This window comes from Aythya ferina, assembly GCF_964211825.1.
Source record: "Aythya ferina genome assembly, chromosome: 3".
Taxonomy (NCBI): Eukaryota; Metazoa; Chordata; class Aves; order Anseriformes; family Anatidae; genus Aythya; species Aythya ferina.
In genome coordinates, this window is record NC_140298.1 from 112,669,294 (window position 1) to 112,690,604 (window position 21,311).

The 21,311-nt window shown below is 42.7% G+C and overlaps 2 protein-coding genes across 3 annotated transcripts in view; one reads left to right on the plus strand and one right to left on the minus strand.

The window, feature by feature from the left end:
• LOC311435379 (WD repeat and coiled-coil-containing protein-like) overlaps positions 1–4,419 on the minus strand; it is a 27,142-nt gene extending 22,723 nt beyond the window's left edge. Inside the window, exons 1-2 of the mRNA XM_084516297.1 lie at positions 4,335–4,419; positions 3,187–3,279 (exon numbers count right to left, since the gene is read on the minus strand). The gene's annotated coding sequence lies outside the window, so the exon portion shown is untranslated. The remainder of the gene's footprint in view (positions 1–3,186; positions 3,280–4,334) is intronic.
• A 31-nt stretch (positions 4,420–4,450) lies between these two features.
• The window catches only part of FKBP1B (FKBP prolyl isomerase 1B), a 48,964-nt gene continuing 32,103 nt past the window's right edge, over positions 4,451–21,311 (plus strand). Inside the window, exons 1-2 of one of the 2 annotated variants that reach the window (XM_084516303.1) lie at positions 4,451–4,631; positions 6,781–6,828. In XM_084516303.1, the coding sequence (XP_084372429.1) occupies positions 4,595–4,631; positions 6,781–6,828 (85 nt within the window). In that variant the 5' untranslated portion in view covers positions 4,451–4,594. The remainder of the gene's footprint in view (positions 4,632–6,780; positions 6,829–21,311) is intronic. The other variant, XM_084516304.1, reaches the window with a different exon arrangement.

Consider the following 21,311-nt stretch of genomic DNA (forward strand, 5'->3'; position numbering starts at 1 on the left):
AGGTGGAATACTGAGGCACAGAGTAATGCAGAGTCTAACTTCAGCAAGCTGGCTTCAAAATGGTAGGCAGTGAAGCACTATCAGTGCAGTAATCTACATGCTGCTAATTAGCCTGGATGGATGCTGCAGTTACATGTTTATATGGCACCTGAGATGCTAACTAGGTTTTACACACATGGATGTCCTGAATCTACTGCTAGCGCTTTGTGGTCAACCTCACTGCCACCGCTTTATTTCCTTCTCTTCTGAGTTTGGTACGAAAAATATTACTGATAGGGCAATTTAGGAAAGGGATCTTTAGAGGCCATATGGTCCAGCTGCTTGCGTGGACCAGCCAGCTTCAAAGTTCAGTCAGATTCCCCAAGGCTTCGTAGGAAAATTCATCTTGTGAAGATGTTTCCCCTAAATTTAGTCAGAGCTTCCTTTGTGATTTGTGTCTGCTGCTTCTTGTCCTTTTGCTGGGCATCTCCACCCTCATTAGGCAGCTGTAGACAGTGACTGAGATCCTTCCTTAGCTTTGTCTTCTGCAGGCTGAACAAACCCAGATCTCTCAGCCTCACCCCTAACCATGCTGGTGGCTCTTCATTGAATTTGTTCTAGCACATCAGTGTCTTTTCTTGCACTGGGAAGACAGAAACCTGTGAGAGAAGATACTAATCCAAAGATATTAATCCAAAATCACATTCTTTGGAAGTGGTAAATTGTGTTCTAGAAGTCATCCCCCTTGGGTCCTGGTGTCATGGACTTTTTTGCCTCCATTTCTGAGCATTAGCTACCACGTTCCTCGCCCTCTCAACTAATTCTCTAGCAGTTCATGGTGTATATCCTGATGAGCTGGAGCTCTTCCCCATGTACACCTCCTCTCTACTTTGCTTATCATGGCCAGCGATGCACAGGAGCATTTGCAGTGACATGACCTGCTGAGCTGTGCAGGCTGCTGTTTATTTTCGTTGTTTTTTCCAGCATGCTGTTGGTTTTGCATGTTCTGCACAATTTTGGATTAAAATTACTAGACAGCGCTTGTTGGTTCAGTGAGGGGAAAGGTCAGTATTTGTAAAATATCCTTAGTTTGCTCTTGTTTTTTGTTCATAGAACAGTGGTTGGGTTTCAAAGTAAAATTGAGTGCTTCCCCAAGGATGCTGGTGTGGGAAATGTGTGTTTTCTGGTTGTTGTTGTTGTTTGTGGCATCCATGAATTTCTGTGTTTGCAGAATTCGTGCTTTCTGTTTATGGGCAATTTAGTGCTTTGGCCTTCAAGGGGAGTTCTTTGCACACATGGAATTTATTACACATGATTTGTAGAGCCTTTGTAGATTTTAAAAGCAGGGAAGAATGGGATTTCACAATATAGGAACTATGAGCTAAGCTATGAACTAAATTAAAACACCCTCAAAATTTGAAAACTCTTTGTCTTCCTAAAAGTGGAAGTGCACAGTTTGTAATCAGTGCAGGCTGTGCGGTTTTTAGCTAAAGAAAAAGAGATACTCAGCTGCTAAACTTTGAGGTTTGGGATTTCTGCAAAACCTCATAATGGCTGTGACCAATTCATCTTTTGTTGTGACCACTGAGGAATTTTAGAAGTCGGAGTCATGTGGTTCCAACGTAGTGTTTGGGAAAGAGGGTTCCCCTCCTGCTTTTCCAGGCTGCTGTTTTTGTTGTCAGGATGAAAGGACATGTTGTGGGAAGGTCTTGTGGTGAGCCACTGCTCAGGAAGGTGAGCTCTGCAGAGCCTTGAAAGCTGAGACTAATGAACTTTCTCCTTGATAAAGATACACTAGATCCCAGCGTGGGAGGAGGTGGACGTCATGCAACAGCTTTGAAAGAACATTCTTTAAAATATTGCTTTCCTATTTCTATAATTGAGTTCCAGTGATTCCCTTGGTTATGGGATTACTTTCCCTCTTGGCCCTTTTGTTGTTTTTGCCTCCCTTATAATTCTCTGCCAATCCTAAACCACTTTCCCTGTATTTCAAAGGCTTTCCTGAAGATATGGGACATTCCTTGTTTTACTCTTCTCTTCCAAGATCTTCATAGGCTGCACAGTTGCTAACACCAGTGTCTTTGAGGATCTCAGTTACAGTAAGTTGAAAAATAACAATGCTATCTGTTGTTTGATGCCTATGGCAACAAATATTTATAAATATATATTTACTCAACAATTTTGAGACACCCTCTACAGATCCTTTTTTCCATCTTGGAATTGAATCTCACATTTCCTTCCAAATGCTTGGGAATAACAGAGTAAGGGATCTAATTAGCTCATGCCCAGAATAAGCTGTCTGTCTGCATTTAAGGACCCAGCAAGGACAAGAGACCATGGGTTAAGATACTTACAAATGCAGTAGGTTTAAACCTAGGTCACAGCCTTGGTCTCTCCTAATCCCTTCCTGTGGCTTGTGCCTTTTGCTTTAGGTGGGCTCTGTTTTTTTCTGATCGTTTTAAGTCTGTGTGAGGATGTTGGGTTTAAGGCCTATTGTGTGTGATGAAATTCGGAGTCCATACTGTGGTCTCATCTGAACTCTGCGTGTTATGTGATTGAGTCCAGTCTCTTCCCATCACAAGACGTGACTCAGGAACAGCTAGCTATTCTTCCATCATCGTGGAAAGATACATGTACATACCCTTGATCAGAGGAACCATGTACTTACAAAGTCTAAAGTGAGCCCAGCAAAGTATAAATTGCTTTTATTCATCAGTGTTACGCCTTCTGATGTTCTGATTGTCTAAGAAGACAGACATCTACGTGGAGCCTGGATGAAAGCAGCCCTTTCCTGTACAGTCAAGGGCCCTCCTAGGACACAGTGTATCTAGAATTTCACTTTGTACTTATATGCTCAGCATTTTCTGAGCTATCAGTGTTGCTCTGTAATGACTCTGAGGCACATCTGGAATTAGCAATATTCACATCTTCTTAATACTTCTGTGCCACTTACATCCTGCCTAGCATTTTCCTATTTCTGCAATACATTTTAGTACCATTGCACCGATTAGAAATAAAAAGACATTCTGAGATTTGAACTGAGAAAAAAAAAATTCCCTTTTCAGAATTTGCACCGTTACAGACCTGTTATGATCAACTGAAATAACTGATTGCTGAATCTATATTTACCATTTACAATATACAGACATATTTTACCATTTAATGCTGAATTAACTGGGAGGGGAGGCAGGCAAAGGGAATCCTTACCCAGTCCACATTATTTCTGAACTCAAGTGCGCTCATGCCTCTTCTTCATTCACTGTTCGGGGATCTTCATCCAGCCCAGTAATTTCAGAGTGTCTGAGTCAAAATAAACCATACACAGAGCATGTGGGTGAACAATTGGATCAGAATAGTATAAAAAGCGGTGTGGAGGTGGTCAGCGTAGTTCTGAGCACACATGCAAGTACCACATTATTGCTGTTACAAAGCAATACAGTAATTCCCCACTTAAATCATCCTGACAATTGCCCTGTGCAGATGAAGATCATTTTCCCTGAACAAAGTCCAGGTTACAAGAGGTAAATATCCTGAAAGAGCAGTGTCAGAGAAGTGCAGGTTGGAATTAGCTGGATACAGATCTTTCAGGTGGAGCAGTGGTGATTTTGAATTTGTTTTTCCTATTTTGACTCAGAACACACAGAACTGCAAACAGGACTATTTCCTCAGAGTCATTGGGGACGGCAAGACTAATGTACACAATAATTTGTGAGGAAAAAGTATTTTCCATCTATTTCAGGTACATCCACCAGAAGCAGCTATAGCTCTTGCACAGCTTTTTGACTTTGTAATCATCACAGAACCATTTACCTAAATTTTCCCTCACAAACTATTGTGTGCAATAGTTCTGGACGCAAGCACAAAGACATAGTTCTGCTTACAGATCTGCGTGTTCTGCATCAAAATATGTAAAAAAAAACACCTTCAAAATCACCAATTCTCCAACTGAAAGTGCACAGGCTTTAAATATGTAGCCTCACATCATGGCAGCGTGTATGTAGTATGTACACAGATGTCTTTTTTCTTATTTAAAACACAAATTAGGGAAGGAAGGGTTGGTGAAAGCCGGAGTGCCTCAGAGCTGCCTGCGGGAGGGCTGCCCCCACTGCCCCCACCCATTACCAACAGCGGTGCTGCGGAGAAGATAAAAAAGGATTTAAATTTACTTCAAAATGCAAAAAATTAATGCTGATGACTCCCTCCTCGGCTCTGTCTGACCGGACAAACGCCGTGCCCCGGAGCCACCCGTGCCGGGCGCTTTTCGGATGGCGCTGCCCGTCCCGCGGCCGGGCCCTGTCAGGGAGCCGGGCATGGCCCCACCACCACCCACCCTCAGTCCCCGCTCATGTCCTCGCCTTCTCCTCGGCCACAACCCCAAAGGAACCGGCGGCGACACCTCAGTGGCTCCGTGCTGGGGCTGAGGGGCTCCGGGCTCCCTCCCTCCCTCGCCTCCCCGCCCCTGCCCTGCATTGGCTGCGGGCGGCTGACGGGCAGCCGGGGAGGCCGCTGGCAGCCGGCCTCAGAGGGGCATGCCTGCACCGGGGGGTCCGTGCCGAGCCGAGCCGAGCCGTGCCGAGCCAAAAAGGGGCCGCCAGAGCTGCTCCTGAGAGCCGAGATGGGGGTGGAGATCGAGACCATCTCTCCGGGAGACGGTACGGGACCTGCCGGGGAGCGGGGGCAGCCCTGAGGCTGCCGGAGGAGCTCCGAGGCCGGGGGGGTGGGGGGGAGCAGCAGCAGCCGCCAGGCTCCTGGCTGCAAGCGGAGGAAAAGGGGGAGGATTTATGGGGTTTTCAACCGGCAGCCGCTGGAGCTGAAGGAATTGGGGAGCTGGGGGCAGCCCTGCCCCAAAACTTTGCCCGGTTCCTTGCCCCCGGCTTGGCGCTGGGGTCCCCTTGGCAGAGCCCGGTCGAGTCCCCGTGCTGTGCCACCGTGCTGGAGCACACCCAGAGGTCTCTTTTGCCGCTGTTCTTTTAAGATTTATTCATTTTATTCCTTTATTTATCGGAGGAGAACGCGATTCCTAGCATACAGCCGTGAGCATCCCTCCAATAGCCCAGGTTCACCCTTGGCTGATAATAATTTCCCCAAGTCCACCTGCCGCTTAACTTTGGTGACCCCCCCTCTCTTCTCTTTTTCGGCTTGGGATTTTTTATTTTTTTGGACTTCTCCCTCTGTGATCTTTGGCTCCGGGGATCAGACCAGCTCCTGGTTGTAAAATCAGAGCCCTGGCAAGGGGGTGAGCGGCGGTGCAGGGAGCATAAAGGGTGGCAGGCAGCCTCCTAACAGTGCTGAAGCGCATCAAGGCTGCCTTTGTCAGCAGCGCGCTCTTCCACATGAGGGTCTGCGGGTTATTTCTCTGGGTTGCAAGCCTTCATCAAAATCAGCTGACTTGAAAACGCTGTCGTAAAACCACAGCTCGTCACTGGTCCTGGGAATCTCTGCTTCTAATTCAGCTGGGGTGTGAATTTGTGGAGCTTCGCCGACTTTGCTCCCGCGGTGCGATCTGTGGCGGTGTGGTCTGATAGTCCCTTTCTGTGCTATATTTAACAGTGCATCCTGTGAATAACACCTATTTTACCAAGCGTAGGGTTCGTCTTGCATAACTTTCCTCAGGTTAGGTGTCTAGTCTAAAGCAGTCTTCCCAATATTTTTTTTTTTTTAATTATTTTTTGGATGTTTTCTTTTCTTCCTTTTGTGGTCATCTTGTCTCTCGCAGGCTAGGCTGGGTTTCTCTTAAGGCACTATGATTTCTCCATTGTCAATAGAGGATCTTGTCTTTCTTCTCCGTTTCATGCTACAGCTCTCAGTTCATCCTAGCCTGCTCTCCTTCTCGTGTTGTTTCTGGCATCCAAGTCCTAAGTACATAGCTGATGTCTTATTAGGTGGTATACCCCATCACGAATAACTTGCTACCATGTTAATTCAGACCAAGGAGGCCAGAGAACCAAACTAGATATGAGCCTTAGTTTCTATCTGAATCCCCATTTCCCAACTTTCTGAGAAGGGTGTTCATTAATGATCAGTCTCATTCATACTTCCGAGCCTGGGCTCAGCCCTGGCCAACATTGCTTTAGAAATCAAGGTTAGCTGCTTCATTATGCAACTAACACCTTTGTGAGCCTGGAAGGTCTTCCCCTGTCCTTCAATGCCTTTGGCAGTACCTACAGCAGGTAACATGGAAATAGTAATTCCATTTTTCAGTGGCAAGACTAAAATTTAAACATTCTTTTCCTTTCAGTATGAACATTTGAGGGGTAGGTACTAGGCTCTTACAAGAGCTCAGTGTATCATTGCTTTACTGTTGCTTGATACTACCAAACTAAACTGCCTTTGTATGTGATTTTTTTTTTGTAAAACCCTTCCCTGCTAATTAGAGATGCCCTTGCTAGAGCTGTCTCAAGTGAAATGTGTTGAAATGTGAATACAAATAGATTTTTTTATAATGTCAAACTAAGACTTTACTTGGAAAAAATCATACCAAAAACATTCTGAGAATTTTAAGGTTATATTTCATGAAGTTTTGACAGTCCTTTTGCACTTACAGAATGGAAGTGTATATGTAATGCACACACATACAGGGAAAACTACATTACTGTGAGGAAAATATTATTTGGTCTAACAGCTAAATAGGAGCCAAGCTGAAATCTTCTACCCTAAGCTCTACCCATTCCTGCCCTGCATATAATTGATTTGATAAGGTGTAGTCAATACAAATCTCAGTCTAGCATTTTCCTCCTACAAGTTAAACATGCCTAGCTCAATCAGAGAAGATAAAAGAATAACCTTTTATAATTTTAACAGGACGGACATTTCCAAAGAAGGGTCAGACGTGTGTGGTGCACTACACAGGTAAGGTATCTTCTGAATACTCTCTCATTACCAGCTGCTTTATGCTCAGAAGTGTTTTCTCAGTTCTAATGTGGTTGTATTTTTTCGCTTTGCTCTGCCATTCATAATCAATTTGCTTGTGTTGCGATGGGTTTCCTGAATATTTGACTTCTAGCTGAGCTGTTCAGGCTACAGGAGCTAACTGTGCCTGCTAGTAGATTTGCCAGGTGTAGTGTTTAATGGTGAGAAGTTGACAGATGAAACCGTGGACCTGATTCTCTAAGTCAATACGCCAGCGAATGAAATTGAGCGTGAAGCAGTGAAAATACTGGGTTCATATTTTTCCAGCCTCTGATCTTGGTACAGACAATTAATGATTGTTTCTGTCTGAAAAGCATGTGTCCATGTATTGGCACTAAAATTCATTCCAGTTTGAAGAGATCAATACAAGGTCTGTTTAACACCTGCTTTATGGACTTGCATGCATCTTAAGCGGTGAGTTGGCTAATGGAGCTGTTCACACCCCACCTTTATGCAGAGGGAAAATGCCCTTTAAATCAGTTTGTAGCACTGTGCTTTGTATGTAGTTATATAAATTGCCAAAAGGATGCAAAGAGTTCTGCAGCCTGAGTCCGGAGCTGTGAATTTCACATCAAGAGCTGCCATTTTGTGCAGTCTTTTCCTTAATTATATAAAATAAAGGTGATGTAGGGATCGACAGCTATTGTTCTGGGCATGGATCCACAAGGTAATGTTTTCCTCCAGGATTCTATATTATAGGAAAGTGATCGTGAGTAACTGTTGCTTTATTTCGGCTTTGTACTTGGTTCTGTAGCTTATAACTAATTATTCATTATTACTAATGAAGTATTACTAATGAAGTAAAACTAATGAAGTATTTATATTTTCAGGAAGCTTTTTGACATACTTTCAATATCATCTCTCCTCAGAAGGTTATGTGGGAGTTAGCACACCGGCTTGGGACATAGGATATCAGGGTTTAAACTTCTTTACTTGTATATATTCAGAGTATTGTGATATAAGGATCTCTGGTTGGAATTGGAATAGTGGGCAAGTTAAAGACATGGGTCTCTGTGCCAGTCTCAGCTCTTACAGACATTCCTCTGTGACTTGGATCTGAAAATAGATGTTTTGAAACTGTTTTTGTGAAGATGCTGAAAGATATGTTTCTCTTCCAGCCCAAACTTCAAAAGTTTTCATGAAACAAAATTGTCACCTCCCACCTCCAGTTAGTTCTAGATAAATTTAAATGCCAGAACTGAGAGGAAAAAAAAACAACAAACTTTGAGGTGACAATTTAGCTGTGGTCTGTGGCTGCCACAAAGTACAGTTCTGCTGGGTAGCTTTGAAGAGAGTGTGAATGATGAATATGGAAAGATAACAAAATGCTGCATATGCTTATTGATAATAGATAACGCCTTAGATGAGGCTATCACAAGCTGGCTTTTCATATAAAAGACTTCATGAAAACTCATTAAATCAATCTCCAGCCTGAACTGTGCTTTCTCCATTGCTAGTGGTCTCCTTGCTAGTGGTGCTCTCGAACTCCCAGATTAGAACAGGTATCAAAAAAGCTCATGAGCTCACTTTCAATGCTGCTGCAATGTTTAAGCAGTCGTTGGTGGCAATGTTTTAAAAGGGAGCCCATGGTTAGTGGATCACGTGTTTTATTCCAGTGGGGAAAGTTGAGATGTAAATGTCAGATTTTAATTAGGATTATGTTATCTAAATACAGTGTAAGTTCATTTTATACTGGTGTTGTTCCAGATATGTCTGGGATTCATCTTGAAATGATCTGTCCTATTTATATGACCTTACTAGGCCACACCGTACTTAATGTTTATTCTCCCCACACTCATAGGAGTCCTGTTTTTTTAGCAGGTGGGTACCCAAGTTACAGACATAACTGGAGAACATCTATTTTTTCACCCAAAATGAGAGTTAGGAAGAGTTGAGACACCTAGGTATGAGGACATGATCCAGATATCCTGCTTTCCCAAGCTGCTTAATATTAGAAGCATGTAAAGCCCACGAGTTGGTTTGGTGTTAAGCCTATGCAGTGCTTTGAAGCTAGGCACAAATGCCTGTCGAGAGGCATTGAGTCTGAGAATTGAGGAAACCGCGTACCAATCAAGACCTGGAGAAAAGGCATTTGGTTCCCCAGAGGAACCCAACCTCATCGGAGTACTGTGAGCATGAAGCACAGCAGTAACAGCCATTTTCAGTCAAAAACACGACCTGTAGGATCCAGCTTTACGTAGACTAGCTGAACAGTTGCTTCAGACAAGGCAAACCTGCGTTAGTTCCCTTTTCCCCCAGACAGGAGTCATAGCCACAACCTGAACTTGCAGCTGTCACGTTCTTGGGAGACGAAAGCTGACGTGAGGAGGTGCAAGAGCTGTGGGCAAGAAAAGGAGCAAGCAAGAGAGTGAGTAATTGGTTCAGGCACTCGTGAGAGTGCTGGAAGAGTTGTATTGCAGTCCCTGTCTCCAGGATTAGTTCTGTACTTTTTTTTTTTTATCCAGTGATTTTTCCCACTGTCATCATCTTGACAACTTGCTTGGCCGTGTAACTTCTTGCAGCGGCCCTCCCGCTCTCATACCAGTGCATGCACTGAGTGGTGGTGATATCCTTAGCACCGTTGGTTCCTTGCTTCCCTGAAGGGCTCAGTTTTTGGAACGGGTTTAGGAAAAAACATTGTTCACAAGGTATTTGTGTCTTGAGAGTTTCCAGTAAGGAGGAGGAGACCAGAAGGGGCTTGCTTCTGCCAGACCAAGTTACGAATTTTCAAGGACTCTATTTTTATTTTTTTTCAAGGGCTCTATTTTGTCTTCCTTCCCCATTGTCCCTTCCCTTGCCAACAGTCTCACAGTGGTGTGTTTGCCACAGGATGAGGAGTGGTGACAGAGAGAGCATGGGCAGGAGTGGGCTGCTACCACTACAGGAGAAGCAGGCCTGCAGCTCACTTCTGAAGTGTATTTGGGAAAAAGTCTTTTAGGAGCAAGCTGTCTGTTAGGGTTTGCCCTGGCAGTCCATCTGCAACAGGTTGGAGGTTGAGCATCCCAGCCTAATGCAGAAAACGCCCACAGAGAACCACAGGCTGCTACCCTAGGTATTTGGCAGAACTTTTGAGTCCTGTCTGGTCATCCTGTGCACCTTCCAATTCGTGCATCTTCAAGGTAGGGATTCACCAGGGTAGTTTCTAGTCTGACAACCGTACATGTTCCTGAGAAGTGGGAAGTGAGAACTGGAATCTCCTCAAGATGAGGGAGAGCTGTGACTGAGCTTTACACTCCCGTCAGCGCTGCAGCTATTATGCTGTTAAATGTGGCAGCTCTGCCTCTTTTCTCTCCTCATTCAATTAGATGCATAACCTCAGGAGCAGACTCTGTGGTCTGACTCACAAATGCATTTTGATGCCTTAGCGGATAAACCTAAGTTCCAGTGGCAGCAGGAGTTAAAGTGCAACCTCACTAGGGAACGGTTTACAAGGAACCTCTAATTCAACCGATTTTCTCTTTTTTTCTCCTTTTTTAGTGATTACATAGGAAGACTGTGATAGAATATGAAGCTGGGTCTTAGTGTATGACAGAAGAAAGTGATCAAATTCCCCTACTTTCTATCTTTCTCAAGAAATTGTAGATGTAGAGCTCAGTGATACGGTTTAGTGGAGGACTTGTTAGTGTTAGGTCAGAGGTTGGACTAGATGATCTTGGAGGTCTCTTCCAACCTAGATGATCTGTGAAACATAATTTCTTATCATCCGGCATCTGTGCTGTGTCTCAAAAGCTACCTGACCCAGCAAAGTAATGGGATTAGTAGATATGGCAGTGAGTTGGCATCGAAACGCGTTTCCAGCAGCAGTGGTTTATGTCATGTTTGTGTCATAGATTTCTTTAAGCAAGCTTCTGAAAGCTTTTGGCAATCTGCTCGCTCCTTCTGTTTTCTGTCTGCAGAATGATAGTTGTGCTTTGTGTGCCTCGTACGCTGATAGATTGCAAGCAATTTGGGATATGAACTGCCTCCTTCTTCATGCCTAATGTAATAGGGTCCTAATTGTGCTTGGGTCTTCAGGTTACGTTGCAGCACTGATAGTACTACCAGTAAACAAATTACACTATCATTAGTCCTGGAGCGTATCAACAGAACTGAGGCATTTTCTGCAGTTTGCTTTCCTGTGATTTAAATTTGTTTATTCTGGCAGCAGGAATTAGCAGTGCAGAATATTCAAAGATTTATGAAGATGATGGAAAAACGTGACTTTCAGCGAGAAGTGCCCCTAAACACAGCAAAACCTTTGCTGAGATTGTGAATGCTTTGGCTGTATGGTAAAACCAGCATTCTGGGAAGCTGACTCCTGTTTCTGGCCCTCCTGCTAGCTGATGGTGTGCCCTCAGATAAGTTTTTTTGTACATAAGTCCTCAATCTGCTCAATCTGTAAGAGGGCAGCTTTTTTTTTTTTTTTCAAGTTATTCAGAGCTGACATTCTCTTGTGTCATCCTACGTAGCCCATGGTAAAGGTGAATTAATTCTTAACCTCCTCGTCTTTCTCCTTGCCCATCTGTAAATCTGTGATAATAATACAATTATGCTTTTTAAGAAGAAATAAGATTTGTATTTGTAGTGTGCTGGAACAGACTTCTATGAGTAAGACCACGAAGGCAATTAAATCATTAATTACTTCCTAAAGCGAGCTTCTAACAGATATCTTCTTCCATGGGTGTGTTTGACTTAGGCAATGGCCACAAAATTGCACCAGATACTTATTTTTTTAATTTATTTTCTGTAAACTCATAAAGTGAAATTCCCTGTTGGAGTAAATGAATACCACTCCATTTATTTCAGATATGCTATGTGGATTTATTGTATTTTAGGAATCAGGTCTATACTTAAAGCAGAACAAAAGATTAATTGATCTTTTCGTAATGATCTGAGGACAAGCTCAGATTGTCTTCTTTTTCCATATGTTACCGAAAGTGCTTTATATTGCCTTTTTTTTGTTGTTGTTGTTTCTTTACCTTTGGCAGTGGTATAATGTGAAAGTTATGCTTGTATTTGTACAGTTGAAAGCCTTTTTTTTAAAAAAAAACTTTTTAATAACAGAAGCAGACTGCATAGATGCACATTAACAATTCATAGAATATGGCAGATTCACTGTGATTTAAAAAGCATTTTCCATTTAACACGATACAAATACAATGCAGTTCCCTTGAAACAACACTTGCCAAGAAGAAAAGAGATCTGCCTATTTTTCTTGAATCACAATCAACCCAGTTTAAAGTGTAAGCAGTGATAACCAGAGATTTCTCTAAGCAGACACAATCTCAAAAGACTAAGGTAAGTCCAGAATAACTTCGCAGAGTGCCATATAGTCATATATGAACCTCAATATCTGCATGACTGGATGTGCACCAGCTTAGTATGAAAGTGTTTTGAACCAGGTGACTACGGGAGCATGCTATTCCTCTGGTCCCGTGTTCTGAAACATCTGCACAACTTCAGTGAGAGCTGTGCATGTGTATCTGCGAGGAAACTAAGGAAGGAATTTAATCAAAATTATTTGTCTCCAGGAAGCTGTCTAGATAGTTTTGGAAAAGAATAACGAGCAATGCAATTAGAGCTAACGTTAATAAGAATTGTATTGTAACAGACATAATTGAGCCTTGAAATAGAGCCAGATGAATTTTGCTTACCTAGAAAGAACTTAATTGTTTTATCGAGCATGTTCACAAGATACATTATACCAGGAGAGTGTGATGTCTGTCCATCTTTTGGAACCTGCCAATTCGCATACTTTTTTTACTTGAAGTAATTTTTTCAAATTGTCCTGGCTTAAAAGATGAGAGCCTTTTACTTCACTCTGAAAATATATTTGAGGCAGCTAAGCACTTATAAACATCCTTTTTCTTGAGTGAGTCATAACTGCAAAAAGTAGTTTTGACTCTTCAGTCAAGAACATGTTCCTTTGATGCCCTACAGACACAATTTGTCAATCTTAAAACTCTCGATAAAAGCAGTAAAATTTTCATCTTTGCTTGTTTAATGCACACTGGTTACCTTTAAAAATATTTCAGTGGCATGGTCATTTGAGTCCTGAAACAAAAGTTTGAGGAGATTTTTGCTAGGCATTTTGCTGCCAGCTTAGTGACTGATTTCAGGCATATTACTTGTGCCTTCAGTTTTGAAATCTGACAAGAAAGAGGACTGTGCCTCACAAAATTGTCTTGAAATTAATGCTTGCAAGTGCCATGAGACTTCTATAAGAAGAGACTATTGACGTGAAAAAATGATTTGAAGAATAAAAAGGGTGCAGCCATTTGTAAGAAGAAATGTAGTAGCTTCAGCAGCTAAATTAGTGAGTTTAAATTGAACATATCAGATTGTTGCCTGATGGGAAAGGATCAGAGTAATAAACTAGAGCCTCAAGTTTCCCAGTTCCTCCTCTGCACTGAATGCTGTTTTACCATGTACTGTACCCATTAGTTTCAGTGAAATTAATTCAGGTATTAGATGCTATTTAATGTGGGTAAGTGAAACGGAAAAGGAGTTTGAAATTATCCAACAGCATTTTTACAGGCAACCTGTGCTGCAAATACAGTTTGACCAAGTATTGGACATCGCTCCCCTTAAAGGTGATCCCTGTGGCACTGAGGTGTTATTTGGACACCTGCTAATGCTCTTTGTGCAAAGAAAGGGAAGAGTAGGATTGCCTGTAAACTCTGTCTTCGGTTCATTTTGGAAAAAGACAGGATGAGATTTCTATTTTTTTGTCTTGCAGAGTAAAGGAGATTATAGATTTCTTCAAGAGAACACACACAGGCACTTTTTTTTTTTCCCCAGACAGACACTTCCCTGCCAGTATGAGACATGCTGAATAATTTGGTGACTGCTAGCTTCTGTTGTGGAGCACGTACTAAACTCTATAGGATTTTCTTTCATGGAGGTGCTGGAGCATCATGCTCTATTCCCGTTGTGCATAGAAGTGAAATTGCTAGCAAATAATTAAACCTCCTACTCCTACCTCACAAAAACCTGAAAGACATTTTTTTTTTTTTTTTTAATAAAACCTGAAATCAAAGTTTGAAAATCAGATTATGTAATGTAGCAAGGAGCCAGTGGCCTCTGTGCATCAGTTTTTTAAAAGCACGGAACTGATCCAAAGTTCTTCTAGAAAATCAAATTGCTATTTTCAAACAAAATATTTTTGCTGTATCCTCATCATACTTGTTTTCAATGATCCTAATGTGTCACTCTGCATACTTACAGCTCCTGCATATATTTAATGACCAGGATCTGATAGGGTTGCATCAGTTCTTGATAATTAGAATTCCAAGTCCTCACAAGATTGAGCAATTCTTTGATTTTTTTTTCCACAATTTATTAGAAAACAAACAGCTGTTGGAACTGGGGCTGCCTAGTGCAGTAAATAGTGTTTGTTCTTGCAATGTGCGAGTGGTTACAACATCATCTAAATGAGAAACTCTATCAGCAGGCAACAGTGATGGGCTTTTCTCCTTCTATTGACAAAATAGAACTGACATCACCGTATTTACCTAATTAAGAAGTCTAAATTGAGAGCTTAGTTACCTTAGGCTACCTAAATAGTTAGCCTTTGGACGTGCCTCACTCTCTATTGATCAGATAAAGAGCTTAATCAGGTTCCTAAGTCAGGTAGCTCAGCCAGGCAGGGCTTGTGGAAAGGGTGATATTTTTTAATTAGACAACGTGCAGTGTCATCTCTCTGGGGAAGATGTACAGCACCCATGTTTCAGGTGTATCACCCAAGCTGTTGCTGTGTGGCCAGGGATCTCTGCAGGCCGGTGCTCCTCTGAACTCCTTGGGTTGGAGCTCCCAGGGAAGACCATTGGCGAGGAGCTTATATGATGCCCATCTTTTGGCACTGGTAAGCAACTGAATGGGAGGCCTCGGAGAAAACCCGCGCTGCTGTGGGAAGCAGTGATGCAGCATTGGCACGAGTTCTGCTGAGCCTCACTGAACCAGCGCCAGGGGCCTTCTGAAGGGGCCCTGTATTCAAAGCGACATCTCGCAACTGAGATGTGTTATTTCACTTCGGTTACTTCAGGGCATTGTAAATCTTAATTATTTTTTTCAAGAGGCTGCTGGCTGCAGAAGTCTGTACTCCCTTGCACATCGCTCAGCATGAAGGATTGTGTATGATGTGGCCGTAGCGGATCACTGTAACTGAGGCAGCAGCAAGTCCATGCGATCAACATAGTCCTTTAGTTCCCATCCAGCATCTCGGGTCTCCCAAAACTCAGTGTTCCAGCAGTGGTTGTAAGGCCCATTTGATTTGTAATCCTCCCTCTGTCTCTGTTCGTGGTATTTCAAGTCTGATTTCCTCTCCCAGACCTTTTACATTAACCCGGCATAGGTACTGGTTCTCTTTGGTCTCTCACTGCTCTAAATCTCTTCCCTTCCTTTGCACATTTAATGATGCAACTAACTTGGTTTAGCAGGATTGACATCTTTTGTTTTGTTCTCAATGAGAAATAGAGGAATTTTGGTTTGGTAAGACCTAACACTTCTGGGGTGCATCAAGCACAGCATTGCCAGCTGGTCGAGGGAAGGGATTGTCCTGCTCTGCTCTGCACTGCTGTGGCCTCACCTTGAGGTCACAGGTTTGGGTGCCACAATATCAGGACATTAAGCTATTACAGTGTCCAAAGGAGAGCTATGAATATGGTGAAGGGCCGAGGGGAAGGTGTTTGAGGAGAGACTGAGGTCCCTTGGTTTGTTCTGCCCACAGCAGAGCAGGCTGAGGGGAGGCCTCATGGCGGCCTGCAGCTCCCTCATGAGGGGAGCGGAGGGGCAGGCGCTGAGCTCTGCTCTCTGGGGACAGCAACAGGACCCGAGGGAACGGCATGGAGCTGGGACAGGGGAGGGTCAGGTACACAAAAGGGGAGGGAAAGGTACACAAAAATATGTACACAAAACAAAAGCATGATGGAAATCAGGCTATAACACTATAAGGGATTATAGTTACAGTAATTTAGGTTTTTGTTCTTCTCCATGGATAAATTCCTGTTATGCTTCTACTGGGATTTCCAGTAGAAGATGAGGGTTTGGTACTTTAGGAGGTGAAATCTAGTGATATGTAGGGCACATAAAAGAAAATAGAGGATGAGTCACACAGTGGACAAGTTCCTGAGGCATCACCATGAAGCATTGCTGTTTTCAGACTGGAATGCACAATTTTCACCCTAAAGAACTGAAGCAATTTTTGTTGTTGTTGTTGTGAAAGCTGTAATTTTGGTTGAAAAGCTTCTGCATGTTTTATTTTGAAGGTTGAGAATCTGAGACTGAAATTCATGGGCTAACTGCCAAGTCTATGTTGGCCTGAGCTAAAGTGTTGTATATTAACAGAAGTATGTTGCAGTATTTAAAGCTGTGAATCTGAATTTTACAGCTCAGGGTTATCTTCAGTTGTGATCTGAATTAGTCTGAATGGATTCTGCCTATGTTCATTGTAAGGCAAAATTACTTTTTCTTATTAGGGGGTTATTCTGTCCTTTCATGGCTTTCTTGCTTGGAAATTGTAGTACATGATGGTCACCCTGCCATGCATGTGCAGCCATGTTAAGAGCATCAAGACATGCTTTCTGCAGGTAGATTAACTGACCACTATCCACACATGCTTTAATCACAGAGGAAAAGCAGAATTACACTTAATGTTCTTTCATTCTGAAACCGTTCCCCTTTGTTTCTGGAAGAAGGTACAGTAGGGATCATAAAGAGTGACTTAAACTGCAAGAGAGAAGTCTTCCTGCAGGATGCCTGGTGTTGGTGGAGAAGAGCAATCTTCTCTGCAGGGCTTCCCAGCCTTCCCAACCTTGGCTTGGGCTTGAGATCCCTCTCTGGAAGTGTCTCTCTCCACTGACAAGGGCAGGAGATGCTCCTCTGTCACGCTGCCTGTGTGATTAGCTTCCCCAGCCCCTCCGTGCCCCATGGTGGCCAGCTGGCAACAACTCTGGAAAAGCGATGGCTGCATCTGTCCCACCCTGCCAGGAGAAATTCTGGAGTGCCCAGATGGCCCTGTCAATAGCTTTCCTTTTATGCTCTGCTTTCAGTTTTCTTCTGCTGTCATATGCACCTTGTCTTCAGTAAAATAAATAGCAGGGGTAGGTTCACAGCTCCTGCTCTGTTCCTCAAGTCAGTCAGCAGTGCTTCTGCACAGCACAGCTGAGAGCTATCATCTAACTGGGGCTGAGCCCATTTTGTAGCATACTGCCTTTTCCTGGCTGGAGCTCAGGAGTCATGACATTATATATGAACTCTGGGGACTTCAGAGGCTGTAACTATAAGAAGAGGTGTTGAAAGGGCATTGGATCGGAATGAAAGAACCTCATTAAAAAATTATCTTTACCTGTGCCATAAAAACTTGTTCTGTGTGAGGCCATTTACATGGCTTACCTCCTTTTCTACAGTTATTCAGATACCTGGCTGGGAATGCAGGAGTTCTAAACTCTTGTGAGTCAAATGCAAATTCATGCTTGATACCATAATAAAGAACTGCTGTTGTTAATCCCCTGTGGACACTTCTTAAAGTTGAATCTGATCAAAACACTACACCCTTCATTCATAAATCACCTTGGAAATGGAAAAGCATTGTTTACTCCTCTGTAAAAGACAGGGAAATTCAGAAGGGAAATGATTTGTCTAGAGAACTCAGCAAGCCTTTGATAAAGCTGGGGATATAAATTTATTTAAAGGTCTTATCTATTATGTTTTCTACCAGGCTGTACCAACTCTGGAAGAGTTGTTTCTTTCTCCCCAGACTTAAAAAGATTTTAATTTTTGAGAACACACTATTTGAATTGGCGTAAAAGGTAGAAAATCAAAAAGTACTTCTGTTTTTATTAGGTTTTCTGTCTTTCTCTAACCAATCCTGAATTCAGTGGTTGTATAAGCACTGTAAACAGATAAAGAGCTCAGTCCTTCCTTGCTGAAAAGAATAACTGGGGACGTGATGGTAACGATTCTTTTTTTTTTTCAATAAGGGAACTAAAGCTTGCCATACATCGATTCGCTGAAACTGCAGAGCCATTTCTGAAGTGTTCTTACAAGACTTGCTGTTGTAGCACATTCAGAGCTCCTCTTCAGGTGCAAAAGTTCCTAAAATATTTGGGAAAACAATATCAAATAAAGCAGGACCCGAGAGAGCTTGTGGCTGGAAACATGGGTGCCAGAGAGGTGAGAAATGGTTTGTGTTGCAAAAAAAAAAAATACAATGAAATGTTGGATTGGGATTTTTCCCTGCAGTAGTGTAGGAAGAAGCATTGGCTGCAAAATTCCTCTGTATGGTAATGAAGTCATACAACCTGTAATCTTTCTGTTATTCAGTCAGTCGCTGTGACTGGCCCATTTGTAGGCTACAAAGCATGTAAATGATGACAGTTGTATTAGGGAGTAATGGACATGGTTAGCCCACTGTGTTGATAGAGAGCAGAGAGATAAGAAGAGCTACTGGTCTTCAGTACTTCCCACATTTATTTTAGGTTTCAGACACCTCTGCACATTTTGTGGACAAGTAGCTGTGTTGAAAAAAGTGGAGGTACGAGGGCAGTAGTTATCTCAGCTCTTCTTTTTCCCCTGAGAAAATGATGTACAGCACAGCCCAAGAGGGTGTTGGCTGATGAAAGCCAGGCAGATGTGAGGTGTTCTCTGGATTTGATGTCAAGGAGCCTGCTGGCCGAGAGGAAGCACACGGAGTCTGGAAGCACAATGAATGAACGAGTGAGTGAATGAATGAATTAATATCATCAGTGTGCCCTTCCACTGGGCCCTTCTGCTGCCCTGGACTCCTACCATACCCAGGAGCACTCTTGTTTTTCCTCAACACGCTGAGGCTATAGTAGACTCTTAGAAAACAAACAAAACTAGTTTATTGCATGTTTAGATATGATTTTCCATTCGTGTTTCATTGAATTATTTTATCTTTGGAATTGTGCACTTCATGGAATCACAGAATGGTTTGGGTTAGGAAGGGGCCTTAAAGGCCATCCAGTCCATCCCCCTGCCATGGGCAGGGACACCTCCACTACATCAGGCTGCCCAAAGCCCCATCCAGCCTGGCCTTGAACACCTCCAGGGATGGGGCATCCACAGCTTCTCTGGGCAACCTGTTCCAGTGCCTCACCACCCTCACAGTAAAAAATTTCTTCATATATTTAGTCTAAATCTACACTTTTTTTAGTTTAAAGCCATTCCTCCCTGTCATGCCACTACACCCCCTGACAAGGAGTCCCTCCCCAGCTCTCCTGTAGCCCCCTTTAGGCACTGGAAGGCTGCTGTACGGTCTCCCTGGAGCCTTCTCCTCTCCAGGCTGAACAACCCCAACTTTCTCAGCCCCTCTTCACAGTAGAGGTGCTCCAACCCTCTGATGATCCTTGTGGCCCCTTGTTTGTTCAGTTATACACAAGTTTTAACACAGTTGTAAGGATTACTCATCCTATAGCTTCTAAACCCATTATAGCAGTATCTTAAACGATGGGACTGCTGCTTGTTTTCTAGTTGTGCCCTCAGAGGGAGAAGCATGTGCCATGAAGTGTTTTATCCCATCCGAAGTGTTAACATGAATTCCAGACTGGGCTTCTTACAGCAGACCAAGCCTCACTCTTAAAACCTCAACAGCCCTGTGTTTCCACGAAGTTCTTATCTGTGTCTCAGTTCTGTAGCTATTTGTAACTAGCCAAAAATGAAGTAAAGTAGGGGGAAAAAGAGACTGGAAAAACAAGAGGGTGTCTCAAGCAGCGCTCTGGGACTGAGTGGACTCTTGGCTTGTGTCCCTGACCTCACCGCTATTTCCCCTCAAGTAAATCACCTGACTGTGTTTCCTCATTCATAAAATGGTTATAACAACACCAGGAGAACTCACAGAAGTGTGCGTTTGCAAAATAAGGTTAATATCTGCAGTGCCTTTCAGTGTAGGAGTAGAAGGCCTTTAAGTATTATAAAGGATTACATGAAGAGGAAAAAGAATTTACATTTTAGGAAGGAGAAACAAAAACCTAAGAGAAACGCCCACTTTTAACCTATTCTTTTAACTTTATAATGGAAAGTAAGGACATGAAGTATGTATATGTGTTTTTATTTACAGATGTGTATTAATATATTTTTGATTATTACAGCAAAGGCAAAGAGTTTGTGTTCTCATTTTGGACAAACAGGAGCTTAACACAGGAGGAAAAGGTTGGATTTGTTATGGGCTTACTCTAAAAGAAGAGCAAACAGTTTCATGTGTATTTTGTGTTAGGAAATTAAAAGTATGTACACTTTGCAAGGCCTGGGGCAACCAAAAAAAAAGCATCATGAAGCTGTAATATTGAATTAGATAGCTGAGTAAGAACAAAGTTTAGAAGAAGAATCACTGATCACTGGGCTAGGACTGATAAACAGGAGGCTTTCTACCCTCTGCATTCCTAAACTCACGCACCTTGGTCATGTCAGGCTCTTTTGACTTTGGTGCAGAACTGTCCTGCTTGAATTCACAGCAAAACAAAGCAGGGGAGTCTCTGACAGTATGCGGCACCATGTTTCATCTTTAATTCGCTTGTCTTTAGCTCTTCCAACAGAATCTGAGGCCTGATTTGGGGTAATATCAGGGTGAATGTCAAATCAGAGAGAAGTGACAGTCTATTCTGTTGTCACTGGAGTCCGGGGTATCAATTTGTGTTTCCTTTTCGCATTTCTGACCTGTAGAACTTCCAGAGTACAGTTTAGGGACCTTCCCATGGGGCATTCTCAGTCTCTCTGTTGTGATATGCACAGGAATTATTTTCTCTTTTTAGCATGGTTTGTGTATTTAATGCTGCTGTGGCTGGCACTAGCTAGTGGTGCTCTTACTTGTTTATATCACTGATCTCAGAGTAATTTTTTTTTGACATTTCCCCCCCCTCAACACCCAAAAGAAGACAAAAAAAAAAAATAATCTCCTCCTTGAATCTCTGGACTAAAGCACATTTTTGGTTGTTTAGTGGTTAGGTGCACAACAATTTCTAGGCCAAGATTATGATTCACAATGAGAGAACTTTACCTTGAACAGGTACACAAGCTGTCTATAGTCTGGGACAGAATTATGGTTACTAATATGTTTATTAATACAGTGTGCATTGCTTTGTTTAGAGGACAAATCACTGCCCTTCTGCTGAGTGATTGCAAATTTCAAGCCTTTATAATTAACTTCTTATCAGAACATAAATCAATGTCACTAGCCGAGGTAACTTCTGAACATGCCTTGCATAAACCTGTCGCTGAGCAGGATGCATCAGAGCTGCATTTGTTCCTGATCAAGGAATGGTAATAACTTAGAGATGACAAGTCCTACCAAGGTGAAGTATTTAAAGACTACCACCTTACCCTGATCTTACAGCCTGGGAGCTGTTAGTGGGGTCAGTTGTCAGCAGGTTTGCTGAGAAATACTTGCAAAATAAACCCCACACTGGTTCTCCTTCCCGAAAGTGACC